The following is a 15,290-nucleotide window of genomic DNA, read 5'->3' on the forward strand; positions in this document are numbered from 1 at the left end:
TAGAATAGTGAGGACTGAGAGGGGTATAGAGTAGTGAGGACTGAAGGGGGTATAGAATAGTGAGGACTGAGGGGGGTATAGAATAGTGAGGACTGAGGGGGGTATAGAATAGTGAGGACAGAGGGGTATAGAGTAGTGAGGACTGAAGGGGGTATAGAATAGTGAGGACTGAGGGGGGTATAGAATAGTGAGGACTGAGGGGGGTAAAGAATAGTAAGGACTGAGGGGGGTATAGAATAGTGAGGACCGAGGGGGGTATAGAGTAGTGAGGACCGAGGGGGTATAGAGTAGTCAGGACCGAGGGGGGTATAGAGTAGTGAGGACCGAGGGGGGTATAGAGTAGTGAGGACCGAGGGGGGTATAGAGTAGTGAGGACTGAGGGGGGTATAGAATATTGAGGACTGAGGGGGGTATAGAATAGTGAGGATTGAGGGGGGTATAGAATAGTGAGGATTGAGGGGGGTATAGAATAGTGAGGACTGAGGGGGGTATAGTATATTGAGGACTGAGGGGGTATAGAATAGTGCGGACTGAGGGGGGTATAGAATAGTGAGGACTGAGAGGGGTATAGAGTAGTGAGGACTGAAGGGGGTATAGAATAGTGAGGACTGGGGGGGTATAGAATAGTGAGGACTGAGGGGGGTAAAGAATAGTAAGGACTGAGGGGGGTATAGAAAATTGAGGACTGAGGGGGGTATAGAAAATTGAGGACTGAGGGGGGTATAGAGTAGTGAGGACTGAGGGGGGCATAGAGTAGTGAGGACCGATGGGGGTATAGAATAGTGAAGACTAAGGGGGGTATATAGTAGTGAGGACTAAGGGGGGTGGTATAGAGTAGTGAGGACCGAGGGGGGTATGGAGTAATGAGGACCGAGGGGGGGGGGGGGGGTGGTATCGAGTAGTGAGGACTAAGGGGGTATACAATAGTGAGGACCGAGGGGGGTATAGAGTAGTGAGGACCGAGGGGGGTATAGAGTAGTGAGGACCGAGTGGCGTATAGAGTAGTGAGGACTAAGGGGGGTATAGAGTAGTGAGGACCGAGTGGCGTATAGAGTAGTGAGGACCGAGAGGGGTATAGAGTAGTGAGGACTGAGGGGGGTATAGAATATTGAGGACTGAGGGGGGTATAGAATATTGAGGACTGAGGGGGGTATAGAATAGTGAGGATTGAGGGGGGTATAGAATAGTGAGGACTAAGGGGGGTATAGAGTAGTGAGGACTGAGGGTAGTATAGAGTAGTTAGGACTGAAGGGGGTATAGAATAGTGAGGACAGAGGGGGGTATAGAATAGTGAGGACTGAGGGGGGTATAGTATATTGAGGACAGAGGGGTATAGAATAGTGAGGACTGAGGGGGGTATAGTATATTGAGGACTGAGGGGGGTATAGAATAGTGAGGACTGAGGGGGGTATAGTATATTGAGGACTGAGGGGGGTATAGAATAGTGAGGACTGGGGGGGTATAGTATATTGAGGACTGAGGGGGGTATAGAATAGTGAGGACTGAGGGGGTATAGTATATTGAGGACTGAGGGGGGTATAGAATAGTGAGGACTGAGGGGGGTATAGAATAGTGAGGACTGAGAGGGGTATAGAGTAGTGAGGACTGAAGGGGGTATAGAATAGTGAGGACTGAGGGGGTATAGAATAGTGAGGACTGAGGGGGGTAAAGAATAGTAAGGACAGAGGGGGGTAAAGAATAGTAAGGACAGAGGGGGGTATAGAGTAGTGAGGACCGAGGGGGGTATAGAGTAGTGAGGACCGAGGGGGGTATAGAGTAGTGAGGACCGAGGGGGGTATAGAGTAGTGAGGACCGAGGGGGGTATAGAATAGTGAGGACTGGGGGGGGGGGGGGGGGGGGGTATAGAATAGTAAGGACTGGGGGGGGTATAGAATAGTGAGGACTGGGGGGGGGGGTATAGAATAGTGAGGACTGGGGGGGGTATAGAATAGTGAGGACTGGGGGGGGGGTATAGAATAGTGAGGACTGGGGGGGGGTATAGAATAGTGAGGACTGGGGGGGGGGGTATAGAATAGTGAGGACTGGGGGGGGTATAGAATAGTGAGGACTGGGGGGGGTATAGAATAGTGAGGACTGGGGGGGGGTATAGAATAGTGAGGACTGGGGGGGTACAGTTCTGATTTTGAAAGCATTGTTTTGTTCATATGTGTGAGAGAAAGTGACATTCTCTGTTGGCTTTGCATTTGATCCTACTGTGAACTGAGATAGACCAATGTTACGTCACTAGAAACTGACAGTGTTGTACTGCACAGAACAGTCGTAGTACGCACACAAAGATCACAAAACACATTTTATTAGATTTCATCAAATTGATGGCACAACTAAAAGAAATAGTGATATCTACAATTCTACCAATGCTTTACAACAAACAGAGACATACACACATGTTAAATAAAGCATGTAAACACATCGAAAAGACAAACCTCCCAGTTTGTGGAATTTCCTATTAAAACAACATAAGAGAGAACTCATTAAAACAAACAATGGAATTACAATGAATGGTTGCCTGGCAACTGACAGTCACTGAGGTTCTTAAGACACAAACAAACATGCTAATCACACGTTCACATCCTGACAGACTGTACTGATGTTTCCTGTGGTGAAACTACATTCCACTGATGGTTGCGGTTTGCCGTGACTATAAAACCAGTCTAAAACCACTAGTGATTGTTTAACTTCCCTCGTCACTTAGAGGCCCGCTCCGTAACCCAGTCAATGACCTGCAATACAACCAATAAAAACACATGGTTCTGTTTACAATTTACAAACTCCTCATGAACAATTTCTACCTGAACACCCCTCGTGAAGGACATGGTTCAAAGTTCACCTTCGTAAGGGGAAGGTAAAATATGTAATAAATGGTTGACAGGTTACCTGCTTGGCATTGCTGCTGGCTGCTTTCATCATTTCCTCATGAAGGCCCCTGGACGTCTTCAGATCCTTTTGGAGAAAAGGAATATATTGTGATGCCAGCTTATAGTCTCTGGGGTGATGTTGTAACAGTCATCTTATCTCTCTATAGTCTCTGGGGTGATGATGTAACAGTCAGCTTATCTCTCTATAGTCTCTGAGGTGATGATGTAACAGTCAGCTTATCTCTCTATAGTCTCTGGGGTGATGATGTAACAGTCAGCTTATCTCTCTATAGTCTCTGGGGTGATGATGTAACAGTCAGCTTATCTCTCTATAGTCTCTGGGGTGATGATGTAACAGTCAGCTTATCTCTCTATAGTCTCTGAGGTGATGATGTAACAGTCAGCTTATCTCTCTATAGTCTCTGGGGTGATGATGTAACAGTCAGCTTATCTCTCTATAGTCTCTGAGGTGATGATGTAACAGTTAGCTGCTATAGTCAGGTCCGACAGCCAGCTTATCTCTCTATAGTCTCTGGGGTGATGATGTAACAGTCAGCTGCTATAGTCAGGTCAGACAGCCAGCTGATCTATCTTATTTAACATAGTTGAACAGGGCAAATTAAAAGCTCAGGACAAGGCAATACAAGACAATCCGTCTAACAATCTGTCTTACGGTCTTAGTTGTCATTCTGTCATTGAAAACTTTTTCAAAGAGGGGCCAAGGGACTTCTAGTTGAAGTTTTCACGTTAACTCACGGTTGGTGCTAAATGTCAAATTCAAAGAATGGAGAAAAAAGGAGAGGAACCTTCAGATAGAATTTGGAGATTTCAAACAGTCTTTGACTGCAGGCGGCAAGATTCTTGTGTTCTCTGGTGATCCCATGATGCTTCAGCGTCTTCGCCACAACCTCTTCTAGCATCTGGAACAGAAACACCAGAAAACACTCTGCATGCTGTTCTGACTTGCCTAGTTAAATAAAGGTTAAATAAATAAAAAATGTGTGTGTGTGTCAATGGGAATCACTGACATTTCTCTACTTCAGGGATGGGCAACTTTGATGGGGGTGAGGGCTACCAAAATATGAATTTATCATGGGGGGCCGCAGTGGCTCGCGGGTCTGTGTACCCACATCCATACCCCCACCTTGAAGCAAAACGTCTCGAAATAAACCTGTATTTCTCTAAATAAACCTGTGTTTCTCTAAATAAACCTGTGTTTCTCTAAATAAACCTGTATTTTTCTCCACAGGGCCACGTTGTTCTTGTTGTGGTTGATAAGCTTGGGTTTGCGTAGTAATCAGAACAGCTCAACGTCTTGTTCCTTGAAACTGAAACTTATCTCAAGGATATTTTTAAAATGTATTTATTTTTTGTACTTTTACCCCATTTTCTCTCCAATTGGTAGTTACAGTCTTGTCTCATCGCTGCAACTCCCCTACGGACTCAGGAGAGGCAAAGGCCGAGAGCCGTGCGTCCTCCGAAACACCCAACCAAGCCGCACTGCTTCTTGACACACACTTAACCCGGAAGCCAGACGCACCAATGTGTCAGAGGAAACACCGTACAACTGGAGACCGGATGCCAGCTTGCAGGCGCCCGGCCCGCCACAAGGAGTCGCTAGAGCGCGATGGGACAAGGATATCGCGGTCGGCCAAAACCTCCCCCAACCAGGACGATGCTGGGCCAATTGTGCGACCGCCTCATGGGTCTCCTGGGTGAAGGCCGGCTGTGACACTGCGATGTGCCTTAGACCGCTGCGCCACTCAGGAGGCCCCTCACAGATCTTAACATTGTGAATAATGGTAGGATAGAAAGGAATGTACCGCTGCCCCTCACAGATCTTAACATTGTGGATAATGGCAGGACAGAAAGGAATGTACCGCTGTCCCTCACAGGAGGCCCCTCACAGACCTTAACATTGTGGATAATGGTAGGATAGAAAGGAATGTACCGCTGCCCCTCACAGATCTTAACATTGTGGATAATGGCAGGACAGAAAGGAATGTACCGCTGTCCCTCACAGGAGGCCCCTCACAGACCTTAACATTGTGAATAATGGTAGGATAGAAAGGAATGTACCGCTGCCCCTCACAGACCTTAACATTGTGAATAATGGTAGGATAGAAAGGAATGTACCGCTGCCCCCTCACAGATCTTAACATTGTGGATAATGGTAGGACAGAAAGGAATGTACCGCTGCACCACACAGGAGGCCCCTCACAGACCTTGACATTGTGGATAATGGTAGGACAGAAAGGAATGTACTGCTGTCGTTAGAGATCTGCAGCAGCGTCATCATGTCCTAGTTAACTAGTGGAGGGCTACAATATGGCAGTATAGTACAGCACAACCTAATGGAAGACTATGTATCTAGATGTTGTGTGTCTGTCTATAGAGATAAATACTCTATGTGAATATCTACATGCTGTACAACACAGAAATATTTCCCCAACAGATACAATAACCTCTTACCCGGGCATGTTTCTGGGAGCGAGACTCCTTGCTGGCCTTGTCCTCTGCCTGCCCCTGTCTGTGTCCCTGGCCCTGGGGGGCTCTGTGGCTGTTTTGGGGTCAGGGTGGTGCTTCTCTGGCCCGCGGGGGCCCATTCTTAGGGCTGAGACTGAGGAGGAGGAGGACTGAGACCTGGTTTTTCTGCGGTCTCAAGCCTCTCACAGCTGGGTGGGTATCAGTTCCACCGCTGCCACTGCAGACAGAGCCCAGGGACTCACTGCTCTCCGACTTGGCCAGCCTGAACAACACAGACACACAGACAGTTAAACACACACAGAGCCCAGGGACTCACTGCTCTCCGACTTGGCCAGCCTGAACAACACAGACACACAGACAGTTAAACACACACAGAGCCCAGGGACTCACTGCTCTCCGACTTGGCCAGCCTGAACAACACAGACACACAGACAGTTAAACACACACAGAGCCCAGGGACTCACTACTCTCCGACTTGGCCAGCCTGAACAACACAGACACACAGACAGTTAAACACACACAGAGCCCAGGGACTCACTGCTCTCCGACTTGGCCAGCCTGAACAACACAGACACACAGACAGTTAAACACACACAGAGCCCAGGGACTCACTGCTCTCCGACTTGGCCAGCCTGAACAACACAGACACACAGACAGTTAAACACACACAGAGCCCAGGGACTCACTACTCTCCGACTTGGCCAGCCTGAACAACACAGACACACAGACAGTTAAACACACACAGACACGCGCACACACACAGAATACTTTTTTGACAAAGTGGTGTCACTATCTCTGCCAGAAATCTGTCGAATCTACTCTACTAATGACCTCAGCGGTCGCCATAATCAATTAAGGTTCAATTCCATTGCAACAGACAACATATTTCATCTCTATGCAATTATATAGTAGCCAAGAGGGCTCCTGAAGACACTCATCTGGAAAGTAATTGTAGAGATAAATAAAACCATCATTTATATCACCTGAGGAATTAAACCATAATTTATATCACCTGAGGAATAAAACCATCATTTATATCACCTGAGTAATAAAACCATCATTTATTTCACCTGAGGAATAAAACCATAATTTATATCACCTGAGTAATAAAACCATCATTTATATCACCTGAGTAATAAAACATCATTTATATCACCTGAGGAATAAAACCATCATTTATATCACCTGAGGAATAAAACCATCATTTATATCTACTGGTCACATCACCTGAGGAATAAAACCACCATGTATATCACCTGAGGAATAAAACCATCATTTATATCACCTGAGTAATAAAACCATCATTTATATCACCTGAGGAATAAAACCATCATTTATATCACCTGAGGAATAAAACCATCATTTATATCACCTGAGTAATAAAACCATCATTTATATCACCTGAGGAATAAAAACATCATTTATATCACCTGAGGAATAAAACCATCATTTATATCACCTGAGGAATAAAACCATCATTTATATCTACTGGTCACATCACCTGAGGAATAAAACCACCATGTATATCACCTGAGGAATAAAACCATCATTTATATCACCTGAGTAATAAAACCATCATTTATATCACCTGAGTAATAAAACCATCATTTATATCACCTGAGGAATAAAACCATCATTTATATCACCTGAGGAATAAAACCATAATTTATATCTACTGGTCACATCACCTGAGTAATAAAACCATCATTTATATCACCTGAGGAATAAAACCATTATTTATATCTACTGGTCACATCACCTGAGTAATAAAACCATCATTTATATCACCTGAGGAATAAAACCATCATGTATATCTACTGGTCACATCACCTGAGGAATAAAACCATCATTTATATCTACTGGTCACATCACCTGAGTAATAAAACCATCATTTATATCACCTGAGTAATAAAACCATAATTTATAGCTACTGGTTACATCACCTGAGGAATAAAACCATCATTTATATCTACTGGTCACATCACCTGAGTAATAAAACCATAATTTATATCTACTGGTTACATCACCTGAGGAATAAAACCATCATTTATATCTACTGGTCACATCACCTGAGTAATAAAACCATAATTTATATCTACTGGTCACATCACCTGAGTAATAAACCATAATTTATATCTACTGGTCACATCACCTGAGTAATAAAACCATCATTTATATCACCTGAGGAATAAAACCATCATTTATATCACCTGAGGAATAAAACCATCATTTATATCACCTGAGGAATAAAACCATCATTTATATCACCTGAGGAATAAAACCATCATTTATATCACCTGAGGAATAAAACCATAATTTATATCTACTGGTCACATCACCTGAGGAATAAAACCATCATTTATATCTACTGGTCACATCACCTGAGGAATAAAACCATCATTTATATCTACTGGTCACATCACCTGAGGAATAAAAACATCTTTTATATCTACTGGTTACATCACCTGAGGAATAAAACCATCATTTATATCACCTGAGGAATAAAACCATCATGTATATCTACTGGTCACATCACCTGAGTAATAAAACCATAATTTATATCTACTGGTCACATCACCTGAGGAATAAAAACATAATTTATATCACCTGAGGAATAAAACCATCATTTATATCACCTGAGGAATAAACCATCATGTATATCTACTGGTCACATCACCTGAGTAATAAAACCATAATTTATATCTACTGGTCACATCACCTGAGGAATAAAAACATAATTTATATCACCTGAGGAATAAAACCATCATTTATATCACCTGAGGAATAAAACCATCATTTATATCTACTGGTCACATCACCTGAGGAATAAAACCATCATTTATATCTACTGGTCACATCACCATTTATATCACCTGAGGAATAAAACCATCATTTATATCACCTGAGGAATAAAACCATCATTTATATCACCTGAGGAATAAAACCATCATTTATATCACCTGAGGAATAAAACCATCATTTATATCACCTGAGGAATAAAACCATCATTTATATCACCTGAGGAATAAAACCATCATTTATATCTACTGGTCACATCACCTGAGGAATAAAACCATCATTTATATCTACTGGTCACATCACCATTTATATCACCTGAGTAATAAAAACATAATTTATATCTACTTGTCACATCACCTGAGGAATAAAACCATAATTTATATCTACTGGTCACATCACCTGAGGAATAAAACTATCATTTATATCTACTGGTCACATCACCTGAGGAATAAAACCATCATTTATATCTACTGGTCATATCACCTGAGTAATAAAACCATCATTTATATCTACTGGTCACATCACCTGAGTAATAAAACCATCATTTATATCACCTGAGGAATAAAACCATAATTTATATCTACTGGTCACATCACCTGAGTAATAAAACCATCATTTATATCTACTGGTCACATCTCCTGAGGAATAAAACCATCATTTATATCTACTGGTTACATCACCTGAGGAATAAAACCATCATTTATATCACCTGAGTAATAAAACCATCATTTATATCTACTGGTCACATCACCTGAGTAATAAAACCATCATTTATATCACCTGAGGAATAAAACCATAATTTATATCTACTGGTCACATCACCTGAGTAATAAAACCATCATTTATATCTACTGGTCACATCACCTGAGGAATAAAACCATCATTTATATCTACTGGTTACATCACCTGAGTAATAAAACAATCATTTATATCTACTGGTCACATCACCTGAGTAATAAAACCATCATTTATATCTACTGGTCACATCACCTGAGTAATAAAACCATCATTTATATCTACTGGTCACATCACCATTTATATCACCTGAGTAATAAAACCATCATGTATATCTACTGGTTACATCACCTGAGGAATAAAACCATCATTTATATCACCTGAGGAATACAACCATCATGTATATCTACTGGTCACATCACCTGAGTAATAAAACCATCATTTATATCTACTGGTCACATCACCTGAGGAATAAACCATCATTTATATCTACTGGTCACATCACCTGAGGAATAAAACCATCATTTATATCACCTGAGGAATAAAACCATCATTTATATCACCTGAGGAATAAAACTACTGTTAGGTTGAAACCCATTTCAGCTTGATGTTAACTACTGTTAGGTTGAAACCCATTTCAGCTTGATGTTAACTACTGTTAGGTTGAAACCCATTTCAGCTTGATGTTAACTACTGTTAGGTTGAAACCCATTTCAGCTTGATGTTAACTACTGTTAGGTTGAAACCCATTTCAGCTTGATGTTAACTACTGTTAGGTTGAAACCCATTTCAGCTTGATGTTAACTACTGCTAGGTTGAAACCCATTTCAGCTTGATGTTAACTACTGTTAGGTTGAAACCCATTTCAGCTTGATGTTAACTACTGTTAGGTTGAAACCCATTTCAGCTTGATGTTAACTACTGTTAGGTTGAAACCCATTTCAGCTTGATGTTAACTACTGTTAGGTTGAAACCCATTTCAGCTTGATGTTAACTACTGCTAGGTTGAAACCCATTTCAGCTTGATGTTAACTACTGCTAGGTTGAAACCCATTTCAGCTTGATGTTAACTACTGTTAGGTGGAAACCCATTTCAGCTTGATGTTAACTACTGTTAGGTGGAAACCCATTTCAGCTTGATGTTAACTACTGTTAGGTTGAAACCCATTTCAGCTTGATGTTAACTACTGTTAGGTTGAAACCCATTTCAGCTTGATGTTAACTACTGTTAGGTTGAAACCCATTTCAGCTTGATGTTAACTACTGTTAGGTTGAAACCCATTTCAGCTTGATGTTAACTACTGTTAGGTGGAAACCCATTTCAGCTTGATGTTAACTACTGTTAGGTTGAAACCCATTTCAGCTTGATGTTAACTACTGTTAGGTTGAAACCCATTTCAGCTTGATGTTAACTACTGTTAGGTTGAAACCCATTTCAGCTTGATGTTAACTACTGTTAGGTTGAAACCCATTTCAGCTTGATGTTAACTACTGTTAGGTTGAAACCCATTTCAGCTTGATGTTAACTACTGCTAGGTTGAAACACATTTCAGCTTGATGTTAACTACTGTTAGGTTGAAACCCATTTCAGCTTGATGTTAACTACTGTTAGGTTGAAACCCATTTCAGCTTGATGTTAACTACTGTTAGGTTGAAACCCATTTCAGCTTGATGTTAACTACTGCTAGGTTGAAACCCATTTCAGCTTGATGTTAACTACTGCTAGGTTGAAACCCATTTCAGCTTGATGTTAACTACTGTTAGGTGGAAACCCATTTCAGCTTGATGTTAACTACTGTTAGGTGGAAACCCATTTCAGCTTGATGTTAACTACTGTTAGGTTGAAACCCATTTCAGCTTGATGTTAACTACTGTTAGGTTGAAACCCATTTCAGCTTGATGTTAACTACTGTTAGGTTGAAACCCATTTCAGCTTGATGTTAACTACTGTTAGGTTGAAACCCATTTCAGCTTGATGTTAACTACTGTTAGGTTGAAACCCATTTCAGCTTGATGTTAACTACTGTTAGGTTGAAACCCATTTCAGCTTGATGTTAACTACTGTTAGGTTGAAACCCATTTCAGCTTGATGTTAACTACTGCTAGGTTGAAACCCATTTCAGCTTGATGTTAACTACTGCTAGGTTGAAACCCATTTCAGCTTGATGTTAACTACTGTTAGGTTGAAACCCATTTCAGCTTGATGTTAACTACTGTTAGGTTGAAACCCATTTCAGCTTGATGTTAACTACTGTTAGGTTGAAACCCATTTCAGCTTGATGTTAACTACTGCTAGGTTGAAACCCATTTCAGCTTGATGTTAACTACTGTTAGGTTGAAACCCATTTCAGCTTGATGTTAACTACTGTTAGGTTGAAACCCATTTCAGCTTGATGTTAACTACTGTTAGGTTGAAACCCATTTCAGCTTGATGTTAACTACTGTTAGGTTGAAACCCATTTCAGCTTGATGTTAACTACTGTTAGGTTGAAACCCATTTCAGCTTGATGTTAACTACTGTTAGGTTGAAACCCTGATCAAAGAGAACAGAGAAATCCTGCTGTTTCTGGTCAAAGAGAACAGAGAAATCCTGCTGTTTCTGGTCAAAGAGAACAGAGAAACCCTGCTGTTTCTGATCAAAGAGAACAGAGAAATCCTGTTGTTTCTGATCAAAGAGAACAGAGAAACCCTGCTGTTTCTGATCAAAGAGAACAGAGAAATCCTGCTGTTTCTGATCAAAGGAAACATAAATTTCCATTAGGGAACGTCTACTTTGTGAAGTGTGTGTGTGCAATAACTAAATTCTCCTTTGCACTCCTTCTAAAACAATGCAATTTAAAAAACTTTGTCAAAGAGTAAAGTCAACTAAACTTAGTCCACTCTGTTCATAACAGAATCTAGTTTTGGGAACAGAAAACTGTATCGAGATTAAATGTTTCATCGATGAAAAAAATGAAACAGAACGTCGGCTAAAATCCATTTCGCTCCATCATTCCCCACCGCCGACCACTGGGCTTCCTCTAATCACCATATTTGGTCGTGAGTGGAAAAGCCAAGCGAATGCTTCTCCTTTATTCATCCTGTGAAATATCTGTGTGTAAAATCTGGAATTTGATGAACAAATATACTGAGACTTGCAAACATCCCAAGATGAAATGTAACGAGTAGAGATAGTGGGTGGCCAATACAACCTAGCAGTAGAAGACTATCACATTGTAATCTATTCCCCTACGAAGTTTATTGTTACAAAAACATCTTCTGTTGAATATAGTCTTTGACCTCTAGGATCTGCTCTAAACCACAGGATGTACGTACGTAACCTTTGACCTCTAGCACCTGCTCCAAACCACAGGATGTACGTACGTAACCTTTGACCTCTAGCACCTGCTCCAAACCACAGGATGTACGTACGTAACCTTTGACCTCTAGCACCTGCTCCAAACCACAGGATGTACGTACGTAACCTTTGACCTCTAGCACCTGCTCCAAACCACAGGATGTACGTACGTAACCTTTGACCTCTAGCACCTGCTCCAAACCACAGGATGTACGTACGTAACCTTTGACCTCTAGCACCTGCTCTAAACCACAGGATGTACGTACGGACCCTTCGCCTATATAGAACACGATGCCTCTAATATGCCATTTAACAGACACTTTTATCCAAAGCGACTTACTGTGCAAACATTTGTTTTATGTGAAGGTGGCTCCGGGAATTAAACCCCCTATCCTGGCGTTGTAAGAGCCATGCTCTACCAACTGAGCTCCAGAGGACCATACAAACCTCACTAACCTCTTATGGGGGTGGGTGGCGTCTGTATCCCAGGATCGTCTCTTGATCCTGGGCAGGTCTGAGTTGAGGAGGGCCTCTCCGTCCGGGACACTTCCTGGTTCAGACAGCACGGCCGGCGAGGGGGCGGGGCTTAAGGCGAAGGGGACGGGGCAAGGTTCCTTGGAGCAGGTGGTCTGGGTCTCGTAGCGAATCAGACGAGACTGCAGCCGGACGAAGCCCTGGTCCCGGTCCAAGGCCTTGTGGCCCTGCTCGTCCAGACAGAACCTGGGTAGGGTCAAGAAATTAGTGATTCAAAACAGACCAGTCTGGACCAGGGAGAAGAGAGAGCTTAGTGATTCAACACAGAGACAGGACTGGACCTGGGAGAAGAGAGAGCTTAGTGATTCAACACAGAGACAGATCTGGACCAGGGAGAAGAGAGAGCTTAGTGATTCAACACAGAGACAGGACTGGACCTGGGAGAAGAGAGAGCTTAGTGATTCAACACAGAGACAGATCTGGACCAGGGAGAAGAGAGAGCTTAGTGATTCAACACAGAGACAGGTCTGGACCAGGGAGAAGAGAGAGCTTAGTGATTCAAAACAGAGACAGGTCTGGACCAGGGAGAAGAGAGAGCTTAGTGATTCAAAACAGAGACAGGTCTGGACCTGGGAGAAGAGAGAGCTTAGTGATTCAACACAGAGGTCCAGGGAGAAGAGAGAGCTTAGTGATTCAACACAGAGACAGGTCTGGACCAGGGAGAAGAGAGACCTTAGTGATCCAGGGAGTAGAGCCAGTCAATAAGCCAGTACTTGGTAGTAGATAAAGTATAAAAGAGCAGGGGGAGGGTTCCAGAAGGAACATCAACATTCATAAGACTGAAAGATCAGAACTAAATTAGCATAAAGAGAGAGAGAGAGAGAGAGAGAAACTAGGCCTCGACTTGTTGAAGTCTCTTAGGTGTCATTTACACGAGTAAAATAAGTCTAGTGAGATCAATCTCTCTTCAAAATTTGATTTGTAACTTTTCTGTTAACTCCAGCCGTGGATGTGGTATGTCCAAAACACATTCCTGCTTCATGTGTTGGTGCAGCTATTAGCATACCGTAAATACCATAGTATATGGACTAACAAAATAAGGATCGCAATTCAAACTACACAGGATTTTCTCATCTAAACCATATTGCACATAGTATTAATGTAATGATTCACAAATGTGTGGATATTTTAAAAGCCTTTCATTTTCAAATGTGTCCAACAGAGCAAAAACGCTGTGCTCGTATTACGGTAATTAAGGTAATTCTTGCAGGGATGTGTGGACTCAGATGGGGCATCAACCTTTAGGAGGTAGTTTGGGAGACATCTCTTAAAGAGAGAGCTGACTCTAGATCAGTCTGTTTACACTGTACCACTCAGATGGGGTATCAACCTTGAGGAGGTAGTTTGGGAGACATCTCTTAAAGAGAGACCTGACTCTAGATCAGTCTGTTTACACTGTACCACTCAGATGGGGTATCAACCTTGAGGAGGTAGTTTGGGAGACATCTCTTAAAGAGAGAGCTGACTCTAGATCAGTCTCTTTACACTACACAAGTATATGTCCTGGAACTAGTTTGTGTCGTCAGGCCCTCAGTACTCTACCCTAAGAGGTGGATAGGTTCATGTGGTCAGGCCCTCAGTACTCTACCCTAAGAGGTGGATAGGTTCATGTGGTCAGGCCCTCAGTACTCTACCCTAAGAGGTGGATAGGTTCATGTCGTCAGGCCCTCAGTACTCTACCCTAAGAGGTGGATAGGTTCATGTGGTCAGGCTCTCAGTACTCTACCCTAAGAGGTGGATAGGTTCATGTGGTCAGGCCCTCAGTACTCTACCCTAAGAGGTGGATAGGTTCATGTGGTCAGGCTCTCAGTACTCTACCCTAAGAGGTGGATAGGTTCATGTGGTCAGGCCCTCAGTACTCTACCCTAAGAGGTGGATAGGTTCATGTGGTCAGGCCCTCAGTACTCTACCCTAAGAGGTGGATAGGTTCATGTCGTCAGGCCCTCAGTACTCTACCCTAAGAGGTGGATAGGTTCATGTGGTCAGGCTCTCAGTACTCTACCCTAAGAGGTGGATAGGTTCATGTGGTCAGGCCCTCAGTACTCTACCCTAAGAGGTGGATAGGTTCATGTCGTCAGGCCCTCAGTACTCTACCCTAAGAGGTGGATAGGTTCATGTGGTCAGGCTCTCAGTACTCTACCCTAAGAGGTGGATAGGTTCATGTGGTCAGGCCCTCAGTACTCTACCCTAAGAGGTGGATAGGTTCATGTGGTCAGGCTCTCAGTACTCTACCCTAAGAGGTGGATAGGTTCATGTGGTCAGGCCCTCAGTACTCTACCCTAAGAGGTGGATAGGTTCATGTGGTCAGGCCCTCAGTACTCTACCCTAAGAGGTGGATAGGTTCATGTCGTCAGGCCCTCAGTACTCTACCCTAAGAGGTGGATAGGTTCATGTGGTCAGGCTCTCAGTACTCTACCCTAAGAGGTGGATAGGTTCATGTGGTCAGGCCCTCAGTACTCTACCCTAAGAGGTGGATAGGTTCATGTGGTCAGGCCCTCAGTACTCTACCCTAAGAGGTGGAT

General features: G+C 42.9%; 1 protein-coding gene across 5 annotated transcripts in view; it reads right to left on the reverse strand.

Moving 5' to 3' along the window:
- Positions 1-2,294: 2,294 nt before the first annotated feature.
- The window catches only part of mtbp (MDM2 binding protein), a 58,058-nt gene continuing 45,062 nt past the window's right edge, over positions 2,295-15,290 (reverse strand). For 4 of the 5 annotated variants that reach the window (XM_031811903.1, XM_031811902.1, XM_031811906.1 and 1 more), the window contains 5 exons: positions 12,691-12,954; positions 5,349-5,625; positions 3,683-3,796; positions 2,896-2,961; positions 2,295-2,741 (listed from right to left, as the gene is read on the reverse strand). In XM_031811903.1, the coding sequence (XP_031667763.1) occupies positions 5,448-5,625; positions 12,691-12,954 (442 nt within the window). In that variant the 3' untranslated portion in view covers positions 2,295-2,741; positions 2,896-2,961; positions 3,683-3,796; positions 5,349-5,447. The other variant, XM_031811905.1, reaches the window with a different exon arrangement.

Source organism: Oncorhynchus kisutch, unplaced genomic scaffold (genome assembly GCF_002021735.2).
Source record: "Oncorhynchus kisutch isolate 150728-3 unplaced genomic scaffold, Okis_V2 Okis02a-Okis13b_hom, whole genome shotgun sequence".
Taxonomy (NCBI): domain Eukaryota; kingdom Metazoa; phylum Chordata; class Actinopteri; order Salmoniformes; family Salmonidae; genus Oncorhynchus; species Oncorhynchus kisutch.